Here is a 21,607-nt window from a genome sequence, read left to right on the forward strand (position 1 = left end):
TAGTAAGTACTTGTTTACCAAATTTCATAGTGATGGGTTAAGCCGTTAAGACGATAAGAGGTAACAAAGGAACTCACTTTTACATTTACAATATTAATGAGGATTTTTGTCGTAGATATTCGTATAGCCAAATAGATATAATATAAAATAGAATGAAGAGAAATATGCTCTGCGTTACAACTAGAGATGTAAATTGTGATAAAATTAATATGAAATCAAAAAGGGGTAAACCATAATCATTAATTGCAAAAATAATTAGCAAAAATGGTTTACAACTGCTGAACGTATCGTGTAACATAGGAATAAAAAAAAATATTTATTTATTTACACTTTATTGCACCAAGTAAAAAGAAAAATGACAAATACAGTAAATATTAATGAGAAGTGATATAAAAGGCGGCCTTATCGCTAAGCAATCTCTTTTAGTCAACATTTGCGTAGAGGACATTGAAAAAAAGACAAAGGGTAGGCAGTGCACTATTATATAAATATTATCACATACAAACATATATACTACTAAATATAAAAATTTAAACTATATAAATACTAAAAATTTAGCTGAACTAGTATTATACTATGTAATGAGGGTTGGGCGCTGTTGTCTGAGATACAGATTTTATAACCTAGTTCAGACACAGATGTTTAAACTGATCCAAATGTACAAATGAATTCGTACCTACTTTTACTGTAATTTCCAATGCTGAGTTTGTTACAATCATGGTTATGCAATAAAGTTATTATTATTATTATTATACATAAAAATTGAGAATCTTCTTTTAGAAGTCGTAAAATGCACATATCTCTTATCTCCATTCTTCAGAATATCAACCTTTCTATTCCACTGCCAGTAGCATTTATTGAAAGCTGAGATTATATACGAGTAGATAGAGTCTCGAGTCTTAAAAAGGGGCCAACTTATTATCAGCTAATTGTCAAATAAGCTGACTCGTTTTTTTCTCAATGTTCAATATACTTACGCATAAAATATATTTTGACGTATTATTTAATAAATAAAATGAGTGTTTACGCATCTTTTTAGATACAGAAATTATAAACTAAAATAAATATTGAAATTATAAAGAAATCACTCATAACTATTTATCACGCAAAATTGTATAAAAACGTTGATCCGCTTTTCTCAAAGCATTTGTATGAAGACACTCTATCTATATAGTCTAAGATTGAAAGATATATATAATAATTATTCTACTTTTTACCCGCGCTTCGTCCGCGTAACAGGAACATGTTCACTGAACGAGATAAAAGTAACCTATGTATGCTCTTATCCATCGAATATATTACGTGTATACCAAAATGATTGGTTAAGCCGTTAAGGCGCTAAAAGGTACCTAATACACAAACGAACTCACTTTCGCGTTTATAATATTAATAGTAAGGAATAAACATTTATCTATAACACATATATATTACCCTGTTATAATATATTGTCAATATTCAATAAATTCTTTTTATACCACTGAGATGACAAACAAGCATACGGCCCACCTGATGGTCAGTGGTTACCGTAGCCTATGAACACCTGCAATACCAGAGTTATTACGCGCGCATTGTCGACCCTGAAGAAACCTCTTTACCCCCCTTTTGAAGAACCCCATGCTGTAGTCTCTTGGGAAAACCTCGACAGGGAGGTATCAATCATAATAATAGATCGCTTACAACTTATAATTATGTACGTACGAAGTCGAAACCATAAATTAAAAAAATAATCATTCATCGAAAACATAAATAAAAACTTAATTTATTGAATAATATGTGGGTAGTTTCAGCTACAATTTTGTATATTCCATATATTTTACAAAGAAAGGAACTATTTTCATACAAAGGAAACCGTGGTCACAATTATAATAAGATTGTTAGAGACCCCTCAATGTTTTCAACGTAAAAAACATTGAAATCCACTTTCGTGAAAGACCCTTATACTTGAAATGTGAATGGAAAAGCCCGGACACAACCCTGTTTTATTCACTCCGAGCCTTTAGAAGTGTCTACCTAAATACGTATGTATATCCTACGGAATATATTACGTTGTATCACTCACATTCTTCAAATTTAGAAGCTACTGTTCTAATAGCGATTTTATTTACAACAGCTTAAAGTCTCTTTTCATTTGCATGTAAAAGTATCCTATTTGTCTATGCCTACAGTATGAACTCAAGTTTTGCTTTAAGCTGTGACAGTAGAAAAGTAGACACGATAATCTGTGCTAGTTTGATCTCTACATGATCCAACCTGGAACTGCGGTTCTTGATGAATTCATCAACTAGTAACAAAGATGGGAATACCATTCTATTTCATATCGTCCAGTCATATGCTTTAGTTTACATACATCTTCACAAACTTTCATATCTTTTATTATTAGTCATCATTGTCATATCAGCTATGATCTCTCCATACCTGAACATAAGCCTTTCCCATAAGAGGAGTTGTACCAGTAGTTGCCAGGCTGGGCAGGAGGGTTGCCAACCGTAGTTAGGCTTCTAATAATGTTTTAAAAGAGACACTGCTACCCATCACTCTACCATTAAATTCCCTTAGTCCTCTCATACGATACCCACGTGAAAGGATAGCCTATTCTATGCTGGGGCACACACGGCGCAGTTTTAGTAATATAGGACACAATTTTAATTGCAAATATTAATATTTCTGATTTATATATACACAGAAATGGAAACGTTTAATTTTTTTTCACAATAATAAATAAGAAACACGTCCAGTTATTTAAAATATTAAAAAGTTGTACGACGGTTAACCGCTAATAACTCTTAACCAACATGAACAAAATATTACAGAAGTCGTAAGAGACATCATAATTCTGAATTAATTCCAATTACTTCAAACCAAAAAGTAAATTAATTTATTCTAATATAAATTCTCAATTTATTGATATACAAAAAATATTTATCTATGTAACACAGAAAAAAAGATAAATAAGTTAAAAAGAATGTGCACAATTATTTTATAAATGTCAGATAAGAGGTATTGGCAGTTAACCGCCGTATAGTTACAGCCCAACGTGAATATTTATGAAAAGAGGTATATTGAACTTCCCGCATGTTAGGTAATAGAATAATCGATTACTAAAACGGCGTAAACATCGTACTAATCATTGTCAGGGGTATTCCCTATCGTGTGATTAGATCCGATAAGTTCAAAAGGTCTATTAGATGAAACATTATATTTTGAACGTAAATCAGACAACATCGCCAACGCAAAAATATCAAATGTCTTAAGAACTTGACAAAAAATGCGAAGGAAAAATTCGATAATTATATATAAAACAGAAATTGCGTGGCACGAGGTAGGTACTACTTGTGTTCTAAGGCGTTGAAATATTAGAACTCTTAACTGTAATTAGCATTGGTTATTTTTAAAACTTTTATAAATATAATGATAAATTTATTTGTAAACATATGTGCACGGGGGGCAAAGGATTGTTAGCAATGGAGTTTGACAGCCCCATTGCTAGCAATATACCTTATTAGGTGGACTTCCACGTGGTTCCCTCTGGAAACCACCGTGAACAATTCTTGTTGAATTCGTCACGATGGGCTAACTGACCTACTTCATCCTCACCTATCATTCTTCACTGGTGCCCCGCCGGTGTATACCGGTGGCGCGGGTAGGGACGCCATTCCATTATCATCCATTTAAAAAAAAACATGTGTGCAGAGTAGGTACAAAGACATACTGATTATTTATTGATGGATTTGTATAAATCTAACATGTTTTGCTAACAGCGTGCAAAATGTTCTTCCAAGGACTAGTGGTAGTTTTAAGTGCCTTACAAAATAAATTTATGCCTTTTATCTATCTATGCCTTACAAAATATATTAATGTTTTATAAACATATTAATGTATGAAATTCTAATTCGGCGGTTCAATATTTATTTTTTATACAACGCAGGGGCATACGAGCATGTGGTTCACCTGATAATAAGTTATATATATATATATATATATATATATATATATATATATATATATCCTTTTTAAAAGGCTCACCTAATGATAAGTGGTTATCGCCGCCTTTAAACATCTGCAACATCAATACAAGTGTATTGCCGGCCTTTTACGAATGAATATGCTGTTTTCTTGAAGGTTACGATGTCGTATCGTATCGGAAATACCTACTGCTGCCGGAAATTGATTCCAAAGATTTTTAAGCAACATTTACGAGGAGTTTTCAAACTCGTCACTATTGTCGTATTTTATAGCTAGCTATACTACATGTCGTCTGTATTTTTCCTTTCAACCAGTAGAGATTACTTTCATGTTGGTGCCGTGTTAATTTTGTAACGACTGGAAATATCAAAAAAATACTATTTTCTGTTTGTCTACGAAACATTTCGGTTCAAGTTCAAATTTGGTAACTTAATTTTTTTTTTTAAGTAACGATTTATTTACTTTTTAACATTGGGATACTCGCCGTGTGGTCCCGGCATAAAAGAGACCAGGCCACCCCTTCCTTTACCGTGGGTGTCGTAAGAGGCGACTAAGAGAGGTCGAGAGACGTCCAGCAGCATCCCTCTTAAAACTGCGGTTGCGAATCCGCCTGCCAAGCGTGGCTACTACTGGTAAACCCCCCACCCCCAGGGGAAGGGTTTATGTTCAGCAGTGGCCAGTTAAAAGCTGATATGATGATGATGATGATGATGACAACAATTAATAAACACTACCAATTATTTTTAATGATGTATTGAATATTACTACCTTAACTTTCTTTCTATCCCACTTGTTATAAAATGCTATTCTGTTAGTAAATGTATTGTTAAGGAAGTCTCTTTCTTTAAAGGGAGAATTTTAGTATAATATCTTTCAAAGTCATCAAAATAATTTTTCATTAAACTTAATCTTTCATTGCTAACTGGTTTATCCGATTGTTATTAGTATATGTTTTTTTTTTTTTAGTTTAGTCCTATTAATTTTATTAAAGTATCTGTTGCAAGGTCTATTATTGGTAACAATATTTGCCGCTGGTGCTTCCTAGCTAAAACTATAATGTTGGTAGGAATCTCTTGTAACGTACCAATTTCGTATTTCATATAAAAAACAATATTTGCAGCAATATTAATTGTGATTTGGTAATAATACTATTTGATTTTTATTTTTGAATTTATTTAGAATTTCTTGTTTATTTCTTTGTAAAATTTTGTCTTTGTCAGTAAAAGGATAGATATAGTTAGCTTTAGTTAGATCGATATAAGATATAAGAATTAGTTTGCGATAACATGTACAAGGTGTAATACATATTAGATAGAACCACCCCATATAAATCTTAATTGGTAATTAAATTGTGGCCATCTGTGATGAGGTCAGAATAAATTATCTTAAATAATTTACATTATTAGGTAATATTTATTGTGAACCTGTTTACGGACCTTATGCAATAAATGAAAAAAAAACGCATGTAGTATATAAATAAAAAATAAAATTGTGTTAAAAAAATCGCGGGACGTAAATTCGCAATTACATTGCTTGCACCACCTGTTGATTTAATAATACTGTTCAATCAAACAGCAATTTAGATTAATTATGTTATGTATATTAGATTCACTTCCTCGGCCTCATTTTATTAACTTCCTTATATAAGAGCGAACGCCCACGTTTGCACAAGTAAGCAATATAATATTGTCTTGTCCGTCTATCCATCCGTGTCCATAATAATCAATTTATCAAACAACATTCAAATAAAATCTGTAACCTCTATTAAATCCTATTACCTCTCACTTAACTACTATTTTTCTGTGTTCTCTACGTTTTCCTTCGTCATTTTTTTTCTATTGTATGTGTGCTGTTAAGTATGTGTATGTTATGTATATATTAGTGTATATATTATATATGTATGTGTATGTATGTATGTATATATGTTTGTATATGATAATATTTATATAATAGTGCACCGCCTACCCTTTGTCTTTTTCTCAATGTCCTCCACCCAAAGGTTGTCTGAAAGAAATTGCTTAGCAATAAGGCCGCCTTTTGTATCACTTCTTATTAATATTTACTATATTTGTTATTTCTCTTTTTACTTGGTGTAATAAAGTGTAAAATAAATAATAAATAAATAAATAAAATTCTAATTCCTCTTTCAAAAGATGACCTTTGTGATTTAGGAGTTTAATATTTGTATACTAACTTAACTTCACGGTTTAGCTTCGATTCTACGATACATGGATTTGACTACAATACAAATTTTTGTATTTATCAGTATTTCTCTTAGTATTTAGAAAAACATATAAATGTATGTTTATTATACACGATATTACGGAGACATACCATCTTAGTTCTCAGAAATGGCAATGCATGAGTAGTATATTGGGCATCACTGGATATTCTACGGTATCCATGGTGCTGCAGATGTGGATAAGTAATGATTACTAATTTCCATCAAGAGGGCTATCGACTTGCTTGACATCACCTTTTATCATCGCACCACTCGCCATCGACAGGGAATTCATTCTCACTTCGTAGAACCAAAATGATCACTGTAGTTTCAGAGGAACTTCCTCCCGCGAACACTCGAGTTGTGAAAAAACCTTCTTGCCGATGTTTTCCCTTGAAATTACTCCATGAGGTTCTTCAAAAAGAGCATAATAAAGTTTCTTAAGGGGCAGCAACATGTGCGTGACACCTTTAGTGTTGCAGGCATTCATAGACTACGGTAGCCATTTACAATCAGACGGGCATTATGCCTATTCCCAACATAGTTTACATTTAACATTACACTGCCAAATTTGCATGCAATAATTGCTCGACAATCGCGGATAAAAATAATGGATTGTAAAACTGCTCTATATCACACAGTATCGATATGGCGATATCTCTGACATTTAATTATTTAATATATTTACATCACAGTAAATAGCTCGATGTTGTTGTCATAAATTGCTAATGAACATCCTGCGAAAGAACTGTGTCTGGGAAAGAGCCAACTCGAGATATTGTTAATTTTAAATTTTCGCGTTGGTTCCACATGTACACTATCGGATCGAAACTAACGCGATGGAAAATTTGCAAGTACATAATACCTACATACCTTTGCCTCTTTATTGCCGATGTTTCGACATGGATTATAATCATTATTATTATATATCTATATTATTATACGTCGCGACCACGTAGTGGTGCAATGTTAATAATGGACATTAAGTCCCGATAGTGTATTGTTTAAATGGATGATAATGAAATGGTAACCCCCCTGTGCCAACGGTATACGCTGGCGGGGTAACAGTGAGGGATGACAGGTGAGAATGAAACGGCAAATCAGTCAGCCCATCGTAATGAATACACCTGGAATTCAGTACGATGGTTTCCAGAGGGAACCATGTGGAGGTCGACCAGACAGGGTATATTGCTAGCAATGAGACTGGTAGTCCGCATGACTAACAATCCTCCCCCCCCCCCCATAGTGTATTTAAATTGTGGTGATTTTGTTGCCCCAAAGGGGAAACTTAAATTACGAGAAAAATTACAATTATTACAAATATTATAAATAGAAAAATAAGTTTTTTTTAACACTACATGTGACCACATCATCCTGAGCGAGCATAGAGATGGCATGGTCCACGAATACGACCAACTGAAAAGAGAACGTTCCACTCTCAACAGTTGGCCGGACCATGCCGGCTTACTAAGTGCTTTTTCACACTACGTTTGACGAATCCGAGGTTATAGGACGAAGGAAATATGTTACGGGATAACGGAACGTTACTTTCGTTCAACATCATTGTAAGAGAAAAAAAACTTAAAATAAATACTATAAGAATTCCTATAAATAGTAGTAACAATAGTAACAATTTATATATTCTTTTGAAAAGACTCAATCCCAACAGTGGGATGTTAATATGTTTATTTATTTGTTATGTTTTGATGGTTACCCCACCGATCGTCTTGAAATTTGATATAAATGCTATTTGGGATAGAGAAAGGCATAATCATTTCAGCCCTTACTTGTCCACTGCTGAACATAAGCCGTCCCATAAGGAGAATTTTGCCAGTATTTGCCACGCTTAGCAGGCGGGTTGGCAACCGCAGTTAAGGATTTAGAGATATTTTAAGAGGGGCGCTACTACCCATCCCTCTACTTTTAAGTTCCTTTAGTCACCTCTTACGACGCCCACAGAAAAGAAACGGGTGGTCTATTCTATGCCGGGACCACACGGTCACGAGAGAAGGACATAGGCCACTCTTAATCTTAGTCAATATATATATATATTCCGATCACGCGGACAAAATCGCGATGTAAAGCCAATTTGTTGTTTCCCCAAACCGCAAACATTTCACAGGAAAACAACATAATCCATAGCTGTCACAACTACATAAACAAATGCTTACTATGTACTATTTTAGTAGTAGTTACTATTTTATTTACTGTCGTATTAACGATTTTACTTAGAATTACGCAATTTCGAATTCATGCGCCACTTTAACCTAAATAAAACCATTTAATCAAATTTACGTAAATACCAGAATTAAAAAATAAATTTGACATATACCTATACCTCACTATGGATGAAGTTTACATTGTTTATTGTAAAATATATTTATTATGGTTATTCTATTACTTGTAATATTGAATTTAATTTAATGCTTTTTTCTATAATTATACTTAATTTCAGACACAAATGTACATTACATTGTTTTTTGAATAAATGACTAATGTCTATATTAGCTGAACCCAGGTCAGAAATTTTTGAACATTTCTATAAATTATTGATGCCCATTAATTCCTCTCTTTCCGTGATTAGGGAAAGTAGATAAAACTTTATATGAGAAATCAGTTCAGGGTACGATAGGGCTTATATAGTATACCTGAAGAAGGTTTATTTATATCATAAAGGTAACAAACAAGCATACATCTGAAGGTAAAAGCCATTAAAATAAAAATTACGCAATTTATATTGCTGGTGTTAGAACAATTTAATGAAAATGGCAACATCTGCATTACACTCGTATATTACTAACTTTTTGTACGCGTAGATTTCAGAAGTAGAAAAACCAATGAAATGACTATTTCTAGATGGATCAAGAAAAAATATACACCATATTTTAAGTTCGCCGTGGGGTACCGACATAGAATAGGGGTAGGCCGCCCCTTTCTTTCCCGTGCTTGTCGTAAGAGGCGACTAAGGAAATTTAAAGGTCGAGGGATGTGCAGCAGCGTCCCTTTTTACATCGTCAAACCCTAACTGTAATTGCCATTCCACTTGCCAAACATGGCAATTACTGGCAAAGCAACCTCTTACCCACCACTAACCACTTAATGGCTCCTCTCATCTCTAACCAATTAATGGCTGATATACTAATATTTTTAGTTAGAGTTTCAGGAACACAGCTGTGAAAACTGCTTCTAATTTAGTGCAATAGTTTTTTGCGTGATGTCGGAACGAACATACAGACAGGTAGACAAAATTTCTAAAAAATATTGTTTTACCGTATATTGACTACTAAGACTCCTCATATTATTTTTTCTTAAATATCATCCTTGTACAGACATCGTACAGTTACAATTTTATTCTATTAATAGCATTTTAAAAGTTCGTAATGACGTTTTGATCTTTGTTGGAATTACGCTTAAATAATAAATTTGAATAAAATGTAGTATGCAAATAAACCCTAACCTAAACTAAGAAATTCGCCCATTCACGAGAACAAAATCTTTAAATCTTAGATTATATACAATGGATAGAGCCTCGAGCCTCAAAAACGGGTCAACTTTTAGTCCGCTAATTGTCAAATTAGATGACTCGTTTTTTTTTATCAATGTTCTATTATTCATAAAATGTATCTTGACGTATTGTTTAATAAATAAAATGAGTGTTTACACATTAAAATGATTTAGAATTTATAAGACAAAATGAATATAAAAGTTATAAAGGAATCATAACTATTTATCACGCAAAATTGTATGAAAAAGTTGATCCGTTTTTCCTAAGCATTTCTAAGGGGATACTCTATCTATATAATTGAAGCTTTAAATAGACCTAGCTAGTTTTCAATAAGAATAATTATTTAGTAAATTTAACATTAAGTTTCATAAAAAAATTTAACTCAATTATAGCAAAACCAGTTGTTTTGGTTTAGAAACTAAACCACTAAACCGATTTTGATAATATTTTATGGTACTAATCCGATAATATATCGTTTTAGATAAAAATAGGATTTTTCTAATCGGTAAACTGACGGAGTAATGTGGTAACAAACATAAAAAAATACAACCAAATTGAAAACTTCCTCCTTTTTTGTAGTCGGTTGAAAACTAACTTTCCCTAAAGCGTTATAACAGAAATAGAAATCGGTAAAACCGGGACTACATTTTTACTAAGAAATAATTAAGCCACCTCACTTGCTTAGTTCTAAAAATATGTACCCACAAACTTAGTACGTGGGTACGTAAAAGCTTGTAAATAACTATAACCGATTGTAGATTATATTATGCCAGCTCTTCCCACGACTATTACATGTATAGTAAAGCAAGTTGATCACAGGACTCCTACTCAAATACCTACATACCTATATACTTTCTCCTATCTACCAAGGTCGGGGGAAAGAGATTGTTAGTAATACGAACTACCAGTCCCATTGCTACCAATATACCCTATATTGCTAGCAATGGGATGGTGTCAGGTCGACTTCCACGTGGTCCCCCCTGGAAATCATCGTGCTGAATCACGATGAAAGAACTGACCAGCTTTTTTTCCAAGGTCAGGGGGAAGAGATTGTTAGTAATGAGGTCTAGGGTCTCAATTACTGCCAATATATCCATCAGTTCTACCACCACATGATTGTCCCTAGAAATCATTGTGGTTGATTCTTAAAGAATTTGTCACGATGAACCGACGTATCTGCTTTTGTCATCCCTCACTGGTACCTCGATATCATTACATAGCATTCTATTATCATCCATAAAAATATATACCTGAATCACTAGATTTAGTAATTCTAGATTTTTGTAGACATAGAGATGAAAATATTTTTCCTTACCAAAGAAAAACATATATATACATACATATACTTGTGTATATTTAGGTAGGTACACACAAAATTACCGTATGGTCCTGTCATAGAATGAACCACCCCTTCCTTTCCCGCGGGTGTCCTAAGAGGCGACTAAGAGAACCTAATGGCCGAGGGACGGTTAGCAGCGTCCCTCTTAAAACATTAGCAAAGCTTAACTGCGGTTGCCAACCCACCTGGCAAGCACAGCAACTACTGGCAAAACCTCCCTTATGGGGAGGCCGTGAACAGTTCATGGTTGACGTAATAATATAATAATAATATTAAAATTTAATTCCATATACTAAATAATAATCAATTATTTATACAAATTTATTTGTTTATTTACTTATTTATTTGAACAACTGGATGAGTTTTACAATCTCCCAATATGCTTGCACGGGAGAATATCAATATAATAACACATATTTTACTTTTAATATATGTTTACTATAAGGTAATGATTGAAATACAAATAAGTCAAGTAACTATTACAACTGTTCATTTTAAATCCTTACTATACATAAGTACTTTTAGTAGGTATCTTATTATAATTATTACTTACTTACTTGTAGTTATACTTACTTACGATAATAAATGAATTAATTAACTACAAAACAATAAAAGCTTAATGTACAGAACAACTGTAGGTTTAACGTGTAATTTATTACAGCTGTTAAGTTTGATGTCACATGATTGTCAAAACGAGAATGTTAATACAGAAATGACATACATGTAGCACAAGTTAGAAGCCGTATACGTTTCGTTGACATAGTAACTGTAGATATATATTATGTATTTGTAAATAGATAAGTCAAGTTCATCGGATAATGTATGAAATTGTTACTGGATTACTGAAATGCGGATTGACCCCCAGGGTTACGGTTTAATCAATTCTTAAATCATGTTATGCCACTGTTCACATCTACGACGCGTCTATGTATGTTTACTTATAATCACGTGGCGCCAAACTCACCGGTCCAAGGTTGTCAAAGCCGTGGCGCAACGCCACATCGTGGACCTCGTCGTGGCGCAGGGATCTCTTGAACCTGACGAGGAACGAGTTGGTGAATACCTCGCGGGAGGCTGTCGCGGTGATCAGCACAGTCGCAGCCAAGCATTGTAGCCACATGTTCGCGCTGTGGCCGACACTGGCTGACTGAGGCCCGACTCCCGCTGACGTCACTAGATATCGATCAGGGTGCTGCACATGCGCACACGCGACCATCATTCAGGTCCAAAGAACTAAGTCCAATTACGAAACGTTACATGTTCATTGTTGAAATTTACACTAGAAGACATCCTCGGAATGAGATAATCATATTTTAACATGCTTACAATAAATAGGTATATTTTTGTTTCTTTCATATGTACACATCTGTAATCCCAGATAAGATGTGCTTAAATAAAATGCTTAGATGTAGATATTCGTCAAAAGTAACAAATAAAAAATTGTACACTGGACTAAATGTTAAAAATATTTAAATCAATTTAGAATATATTAAATACTGTCTGAACATAATTGAACGGTTTCTTGAAAATCTGTTCTGAAATCTTGATGAAATCTAAATCTGAAATTCGACTTTGTAAAAAATATTTCATTTTAATAGAACTAATGAAAAGATATCCGTACCGTCTACCGTATCGAAAGGGTTAGAAAGGTTTTAAACTTTTAGCTGTTCAAATCTTTGAAGCAGGATACAGCTATTTGCTTCCTACTTCGGATGGCCTTAAAGCCGTCGTGAAGAGTAGTACGCAGGAATAGCAACGCGGGGGGGGGGGGGATCATGAGCGAAACAATATACTCTGTTATGTCCATAATACTGTTCATGCGCTTTCGGATTACCATAAAAACGGCATAATAATAATATAATCGGGAGTTGATCGCGAGCATATCTATTATTTACCTTGTATGGAAGTCACAATATTATAGGCATCAATCGGCGGTAGTTGCAATAAAAAAAAACTGTTCGTAGTAGAAGCAGTACTAGGAAAGAACTCGGCAATGCTACTTTATATATAGTGTTTGTACAGGTGGAACTGTGTAATGCGCCTGAGTAGATCTTAAGTAGTTACTTCTTAAATTAAGAACCAATACATTGATGCATTTTTATCTGAGAGGTAAAAGTAATCCTTATACCTTTGTCTTGTGAAATAGCAGCGTAAAACAGAAACTAACCGTCCTCACATACGGGGAATTTACAAAATCGTTTGCATGAATACCTCTGTCCCACGCGTGTTTCTGCCGTAAAGCCGCTGTGGTTGTATTCCTTTGTTACTAATTGAAAGATGGGTTATAACAGTGTAATTATGGAATATGGGCATATACATAGTTATGAATGAATAACCTTTTAGTCTTTAGGAATGATCACACCGTGAGGGGTACCGCGGGTTTTTTTTTTTTTTGTTAGATGAAAATGGATTGGTAACCCCGCCTGCGCTAACGGGATACGCTGACGGAACACCAGTGAAAGGTGCTAGATGAGAATGAAAACAGGCCAGTTAGCCTATCATGATGAATTCATCATGAAGAATTAACCATGACAGTTTCCAGGGGGAACCGCGTGGAGGTCGACCTGGTTAGGTATATTGCGAGCAATGGGATTTTTAGTCTCCATTACTAACAATTCCTTTCCCCCCGATGGTACCGCGAGTTTCACAGTGTAGCCAGAGATGTACTTGATCCTCGCGACGGTTCAAGTGATGGTAAGTGGTGACTGTCTATATATGAATATCATAAAGTCATCTTACAAATATTATACCCATACAAAAACCAAAGACAAAGGAGAATGGTGTGTTAGTAATAGATACCACTACTAGACATATATATGCCCTATCAGATCAATGTCCCAGTCTCATAAACCATAGCAGTTGAATCTTGATGAATTAGTTACGATGGGCTAACAGACCTGCTTTCATCCACTTATAATCCTCTCTATCTGACGTCCCGCCAGCGTATACTGATAGCGCAGGCGGAATAACCAATCCATTACCTTCCATTTAACCCTTTGACCGCGTATTTTTTTTTTTTTTATTTAAAACAATATAATACTTAGCTTTGACAACAAATAGCAGTACTAGTATTTAACCATCTAGCGAGATTCTGAGAAACAATATCAATCTACCAAAACAAAAATCGCGGAATAACAACGTCAATAAACGTAAAAAATGCGAACACGTCGTAATCGCGGAATGCGTAAAATTAAACTAGTAGATACTGCACGTGAAAATCGCAGAATGCCCAGTTAAAGAATTAAAGGAATATCAAAGACTTTCCCTGCAAGGGATATAACTCCTCGAGCATTGTGGATGGGGTCTTCGAAACCTTATTCTCTCCTTTACACTAAAACAACATTTATTCAAGTAGAAACCTAGATAGGTACTGACTCAAGCTAAATCTTTGTATCACTATTTGAAGAGTAGAAGATGTCATGTCACAATTATCATGATATATTAGTTTAAGGTCTATCGTGGCAACTTGCTGGATAAAGCATTCAAGCATACTATCTGCTTGATCATCACCAGTGACACAATACAAGCTTTTACAATACAATACAAAATAATAAAAAAACACTACCGGTTAATAATAAAAAATGGCGCCATACAGCCACCATATACCCCACACATCTAAATCTATTCAGGTATTTATAAGTTATATATTTTTACTTTTTTTTTATTATAAGCAAGGGTCTACCTGATGAAAAGCGGCTACCGTCACCCACGAACACCTGCAACACGAGCAAAGTTGCTCGTACATTGCCGACCTTTCAAATGTTTAGAAGCTTGTTTTTTTAAATATCCCATATTATAGTGGAATTAAGGAACTCATATACATAGATAAGCCTTGGGCAGTCGTGTAAAAATATATCGTAGCTAGGTAAACGTCACGTCACAAATTGAGCACAGTAAAGTAATAAAAATAATAATCCACTTTTCTTATCCAGTGGCAAAGTTACTAATCATGAGTTTTATTTCGTCCACTATATTAAATGGTTACGTAATGATAGAGCTGGCAATAAAAATCAACATTAAATTAACAGACATTTTCTATTCCATACAATTATGACAGGATATAATACGTCTCATATTTTTCTGTCCGTAAAAATAGTATCATCTATTCTTAAGTGTGGCAAAAGTGTTATGGAACCTAAAATACTTAGTGAATATATATATATATATATATATATATATATATATATATATATATATATATATATATATATATATATATATATATATAGCAAATTACCCACACTCAATATTTTTATATACAGAATGTCATAACAAATAGATTTGCGGAGCTTCTATTCTAAATCAGAGAATAATTTTAACAGCGGCTCACTGCTTATACGGCTGTTAAATTACATCAAGAAAACATCGCATAGATGTTACGGTTAGCTATGAAAATATTAAAAAGGTGAGTGAAGAATCTTGGTGACGTCATTCATCTACATTTAATAATGGAATTTGTCACTAATCGTTAGTCGAGTCGAAATATATGTAGGCAACAACGTCACCTTCACAGTCTGCTGCGCTTAATAAATATAGAAATTTTCCATTGACATAAAACAGCAAGGATATTTCGAGTTCGGTAGTCTATGGGGGAAGTTTGCATTCCACAATAAGAAAAATAATTGATATAGAATATAACCTTTCCTATCTAAATTAATACGTTTTTAATAAAATGCAATAAGTTCATTACTCCAATTGTTACTTGCTGTACCCTACAGGCTCCAGAATACTCACTATAATAATATTATATCAATTTACATCTATTATAACATTATGGAATACAAATAAACATATATGAAATAAACCTATCTGTATACTAAATATCATTAAAATTCATATTTTTTAATTAAAATTAGTAGTTTTTAAGTACAAGAATAACAAACATCCATCCATTCTTACAAACTACAGCGTTTATAATCGTATTAGAACTATTTCTTCTTAGATAAATGCATATAAATAAATTATTTGGGCTTCATAAAATACGCTTGCTATGCCAAGCAGATAAAACCGAGTGCCAAAATCCAAATGAATCTACCTACGAGTATGCATAGATGAGGGCATGGAACTTAATTCCAGATAAGACAAAGAGATAGCACATTTTTCCCGGGAATAAGTCAAATTGACCATATATTAATGACTTATTATTTAAATTTTAATAAATTCAAACTTCAATTAGGTATATCTAACGAGATAAACTTTTAGATAAATATTGTTTAAAAAAAAGTGTCCAAATGTATAAATCACAAAAAATACGATGAATTACTAGTAGCAAATGGCATAGCTGTAGCTTACTTGAACAAAAATGTACCGTTAGGAAGCATGTACAATGTGTATTAATTACTGGACAAATCTCTCCAGAAATAAAAGCTTATGTAGCCGGTTGGGGTATCATACCCCATTCACCGCAAAAAAGACACCGTTTGTCGTATCACCTCACTTTCAGGGCACTTCCCTTGATAATAAGTCGAGTCTGGGGATTCTTGGCGTCGATATATCTAGCGACGTCCAGTTTTGCGGTCATCTGGAGGAAAAAGCTAAGATAGCTTCCAAAAAGTTGGGGGTGCTCAATAGGGTGAGACGGTATTTCACGCCAGAAAACCGCCTGAAACTGTATAAAGCTCAAGTGAGGCCACACATGGAATACTGTTCTCACCTGTGGGCAGGAGCGCCACAGTACCAACTCCTTCCGTTAGACCGCATTCAAAGTCGGGCAGCTCGAATTGTTGACGATCGGCGTCTTACTGTCCGGCTCGACCCACTGAAACTGCGTAGAGATGTTGCATCTCTGTGCATCTTCTACCGAATTTATCATGGGGAGTGCTCTGAAGAATTGTTCGGATTGATACCTGCTGCAGATTTTCACCATCGTACAACCCGCCATAAACTAAAATTTCATCCCAACCATCTGGACGAGTGGCGGTCCTCCACCGTGCGTTTTTCAAGGCACTTTCTTCTACGCACAACCACTCTTTGGAATCAACTTCCAGCAGCAGTATTTCCGAACCGATACGACAACATAACCTTCAAGAAAAGAGCATATTCCTTTTTAAAAGGCCGGCAGCACACCTGCAATGCCGTAGGTGTTGTGGGTGACCATGGGCGGCGGTAGTCACTTACCATCAGGTGAGCCGCATGCTCGTTTGCCCCCTGTGTTGTAAAAAAAAAAAAAATCATACGTGTAAATATATTTACATACAAATAACTGTAACGACAATTGTATATCATCATCATCTCAACCATTATCCATCCAATGCTGGACATAGGCCTCCCCCATAGTTGGGAAGTTTTGCCAAAAAGTTCTTTTGTAAGGTAGGAACCTTAAACATCTAGCTATGGCCCTGAGTATATATGTTAAGTAACCTACATGTCAAATTCATTAAATCCATTTAGCCGTTTAAGCTTGATTGTGTGACAAACATACTCTCATCCAAACATGATTAAAAAACTTTCACATTTAGTAATATTAGCGACCCATCCCGGCTTCGCGCGGGTTCAATATTTGTTTGTGTAACTTTTAAACTGTTCAACACATTTTAGTAAGGCTGGTTATTTTGACGTGTGTAAAAGTACTGCACTAATATTCTATAAGTATTTAAAATTGACGGCTTGTAGAATTTATTTTACTTTTAATATAAAGATCATCTTTTTGGCTCACTTAGATATATGGTGTCACGGACTTTCTACTTTTTACTACAGCATAACAATTGTTTATAGTTTTCATAAATAACTGTAAAACTTTTCATCAGAATAGCCAATCAGAAAGCAGACGGGAAAAGGGATTTTTTAATTAATGATAATGAAATAGTAACCACGCCTGCGCTAACGGTATAACGCAAGCGGGGCACCAGTGAAGGATGATAGGTGAGGATGAAGGCGGGTTAGTTGGGCCCTCGTGAAGAATTTAACAAAAGTTTACTACAGTAGTTCCAGGGGGAACCGCATGGAGGTCGATCTGATAGGATATATTGTTAGCAGTTGGCTGTTAGAACCCATCACTAATCATATACCGTTAGCGCAAGCGAGTTTACTATTTCATTATTATCCATTATAAAAAAAAACATCCACACAGTTCCACCTAGAAACCATCGTGATTAATTATTGATGGATTTATTACGATGAGCCGACCGAGCCACTTTCATCCTCAATTATCATTAGTCACTGATACTCCACCAGTGAATACCGATGCCGCAGACGGGCCACTATTCCATTTTACCACCCCACTATGAACAGGTATGACAGACACAATAATATACCTAATTATACTCAGTATACGATAACCCCTTGCTATCCAAATTGAGATTCAAAGCCACGTGTTCGTACATCAGTGAATTAACAGTGGGTATGTTCTGCGCAGGAAGTCATGCCTTGTTGTAAGATATTTTATCTATCTTTAATATAAACAGATGGCAGATAAATCCGTGGATAAAATCGTTCAATCAGCACTCATATGAAAAAGTACATCAGACGTTTCCATCTCATCATATTTCATGAACAAACTGGTCTCCTGAATAAGCGGGAACCAAGTATATCGATAGATAGCTAATGCTTGCAGCAGAACGCGAATTTCTAGAAAATCTCTCCTAGGAGGGTTTAGGTGGGGGCCTCGGAGCAGTCCCCTTTACCCCGGCTTCAACTCTGAGGGTCCTCTGAGTCACTGGGTTAAAGCTTAAACATGGGTAGGTTTAGGTGAGGCGTGATCTTCTACCAATTATCTATTGCTTATACTATGAGCTCTGTTTAATTTGGCGCTGAACATGTTCCCCGCTGTTCATGCTTTTACATCAGCTTATTTGCACATGATTAATTTTATTTTTTATTTTGTAAACAGGAGAGACTCTCGCAGTACATTAATTGCAAATAGATGTCAACAAATCGGAGTGGTATCATTTAGAATCTTAAAATGGTCAGTGCTTATGGTTTATGCAAAAATGTCACTCATGGATCAAAAAGAATGTCAAAATTTTATATTGCAATAAACATATAAAATTAGTTGTTATGAGCTTCCATTTATTGATGAAGTTTGTTCCGAGTTAAAACCAAAAATATTGCTGCTACAATACATATTATAATTTTGTATTCTATTTTCATAATATAGAATATCACTGATTTTGTAATAAAACAACAAATAAAATTTCTATTTACCTACTTAATTGTAAGACATTTGTACTATACCATTTTTGAAAAACCAATATTTTACAGTCATTGATTAATTGCATTCTTATAAATAAAAACTAAGATAACAAAACCACTACTATAGTTAGCAAATAAACTAACTAGCTAAGATATAAGCTATATGAAGCATTACTGCATGTTTACCTCATATTAGAAAGGGTAAGTGTCATATATAAAGAATTATAATACCTTTGGAAGCAAAAGACCAGGACACAATTTTCCTGGATTATTTAAATTATTACTTCAAGATTGATGAATGTGGAGGAAGCGAAAGAGGTTTGTTTGAATCGAAGCATTTGGCGTTCCATTGTTTCTGCCTACCCTAATGGGAGACAGGCGTGACAGATATGTATGTATGTATGTACTTCAATTAATAAACTGTTCAAACACCAATTATTCAAACAAAATCTATATATTGTTTCATCCCCTTTAAAACCAAGAAAACAAGTTAACAATATAATTTTTATTAAACATAACATTACAGGTTAATTTTAAATTCTTGCTTCTTATTGAATTAATTAGTGCTACCACTGGAAGATGTTGCAGTACATTCCTTCTCCATATCATGGGATGGTGGGTGCTCTAAAACATTATCAATCAAACCAAATGCTTTAGCTTCTGCTGGAGACATAAAGCAATCCCGTTCCATAGAATTCTGAACCTTCTCAACAGGTAATCCTGTATGTCTGACATACAGTGCATTAATTTGTGCTTTTAGCTTTAAAATCTCTTCTGCTTGAATTTGTATATCTGTAGCCTGTCCTCTCACTCCGCCGGATGGTTGATGGATCATGATTCGAGAGTTAGGGAGTGCATGCCTCATCCCGGGTGCTCCTGCAGCTAATAATAATGATGCCATGCTACATGCTTGACCAACACACCATGTTGCAACTGGAGGCGTTATATATTGCATTGTGTCATAAATACCTAGCCCTGCAGTTACGGCACCCCCAGGAGAATTTATATATAAGTGAACAGGCTTTTTACTGGACTCCGACTGTAGGAATAGTAATTGAGCTACTACTAATGAACTTATATCATCATTAATGGGTCCCATGAGGCAAATTATCCGTTCCCGCAGAAGTCTAGAGTATATATCGTATGCTCTTTCACCTCGCCCAGTTTGTTCAACAACAATAGGAATCATACCAATTCGGGCTGGCTCACTGGTACTAAATCCTTTTGTTACATGTGCTTTAGTTACTTTTATTGCAGACACTGCCCTTGCGAGCTGCCGAAAGTAGTTCAAAGCCATTTCTATGATTGAATTTTTTAGCCGGATTTATAGGTTATTCGTACTTTTTATTTATTAAAATCAAAGTAGTCTTGAAAATATTTTATTTTACAACTTATAATCTTTATATACATCTACTTTTTAAAGTATTAATATTCTTATATTTTTAATAATATATTATTTGAAAATAAAAATATGTTGACAAATCGACTGACAAATTTAATTTGACAGTGACAGTTTAGGAAAAGATTGCCAAGTACTATTTTTTTAATTTTACCCATATATCACAATTTTTTTTTCTCCAATAGTTACAATTTCTTTTCTTTTTATTTTTACTCCATCAGAAATTCGTGTTGTTTTTCAATACATTTTACCATGTAAGTACAAAGTGAACGACGAAAAAGATGTACCTATACCATCTGTTCTGCCTCATTGTTATATTTTATTGTATTTATATATTGCTGTATGGTTTACAAATACAAAGACCGTAAAAAAGTTGTTCAAACTTCTCCAAGTTGACATCGCTTAGAGAATTTCACTACTCTAGTAAGAAAAAAGAAGCAATTTTATTTACCCAAAATTACAACAGTAATATCTCAGCTGGCAACACTGATTTAGGGCTGTCAAATACCAAATCATAATAATAATTATCCCTAACCACATGTCTACTAATCTGCATCACATCTCTAGTAGGTTCCTGCGGATAATCAAAGCTTAAAGAATTAAAATTACATTTCTATATTATACGTATTCTTTAGTATCAAAATTGATACTCAGTATTTCATTGCAGTATTTCTTATCTCTAAAACCTAATAATTACTACTACCACTAGAAAATTATGATATTAGATCAGAGATTAGATATTCTCTGATCTATCATCACCTCTCTAAATTTATTTTATAGACTAATATCTACAGTATCAGTATTAAAATAGCAATTTTTTAACAGATGGCATAGGAATAATTACACCGCCGGCACTTCCGATATACAGTAGCGGGTACCAGTGAAGGATGATATTTCATAATTGCTAGCAACGGGACTGATAATCTGCATTACTAACAATCAATTCCCACCCCCAATAGCAACAGCAATAGATAACTTAATCCCGTAGTACATTATACTAAGTCTATGTTTAGCCCTGTAGATTACATTACATATATTGTAACTTACAAG

The 21,607-nt window shown here is 34.2% G+C and overlaps 2 protein-coding genes across 2 annotated transcripts in view; both read right to left on the reverse strand.

Moving 5' to 3' along the window:
- Window positions 1-12,259, reverse strand: part of LOC116413009 (neuroendocrine convertase 2) — a 118,375-nt gene extending 106,116 nt beyond the window's left edge. Inside the window, exon 1 of the mRNA XM_052900502.1 lies at window positions 11,993-12,259. Within this exon, the coding sequence (XP_052756462.1) occupies window positions 11,993-12,247 (255 nt within the window). The 5' untranslated portion in view covers window positions 12,248-12,259. The remainder of the gene's footprint in view (window positions 1-11,992) is intronic.
- Window positions 12,260-19,643: 7,384 nt separating this feature from the next.
- On the reverse strand, window positions 19,644-21,579 carry LOC113519819 (ATP-dependent Clp protease proteolytic subunit). Its single transcript, XM_026905033.3, has one exon. The coding sequence runs from the start codon at window positions 20,453-20,455 to the stop codon at window positions 19,715-19,717; it is 741 nt and encodes a 246-aa protein (XP_026760834.2). The 5' UTR covers window positions 20,456-21,579; the 3' UTR covers window positions 19,644-19,714.
- Between the last annotated feature and the right edge of the window lie 28 nt (window positions 21,580-21,607).

Source organism: Galleria mellonella, unplaced genomic scaffold (genome assembly GCF_026898425.1).
Source record: "Galleria mellonella isolate WM207_F2 unplaced genomic scaffold, CSIRO_AGI_GalMel_v1 utg65, whole genome shotgun sequence".
Classification (NCBI taxonomy): domain Eukaryota; kingdom Metazoa; phylum Arthropoda; class Insecta; order Lepidoptera; family Pyralidae; genus Galleria; species Galleria mellonella.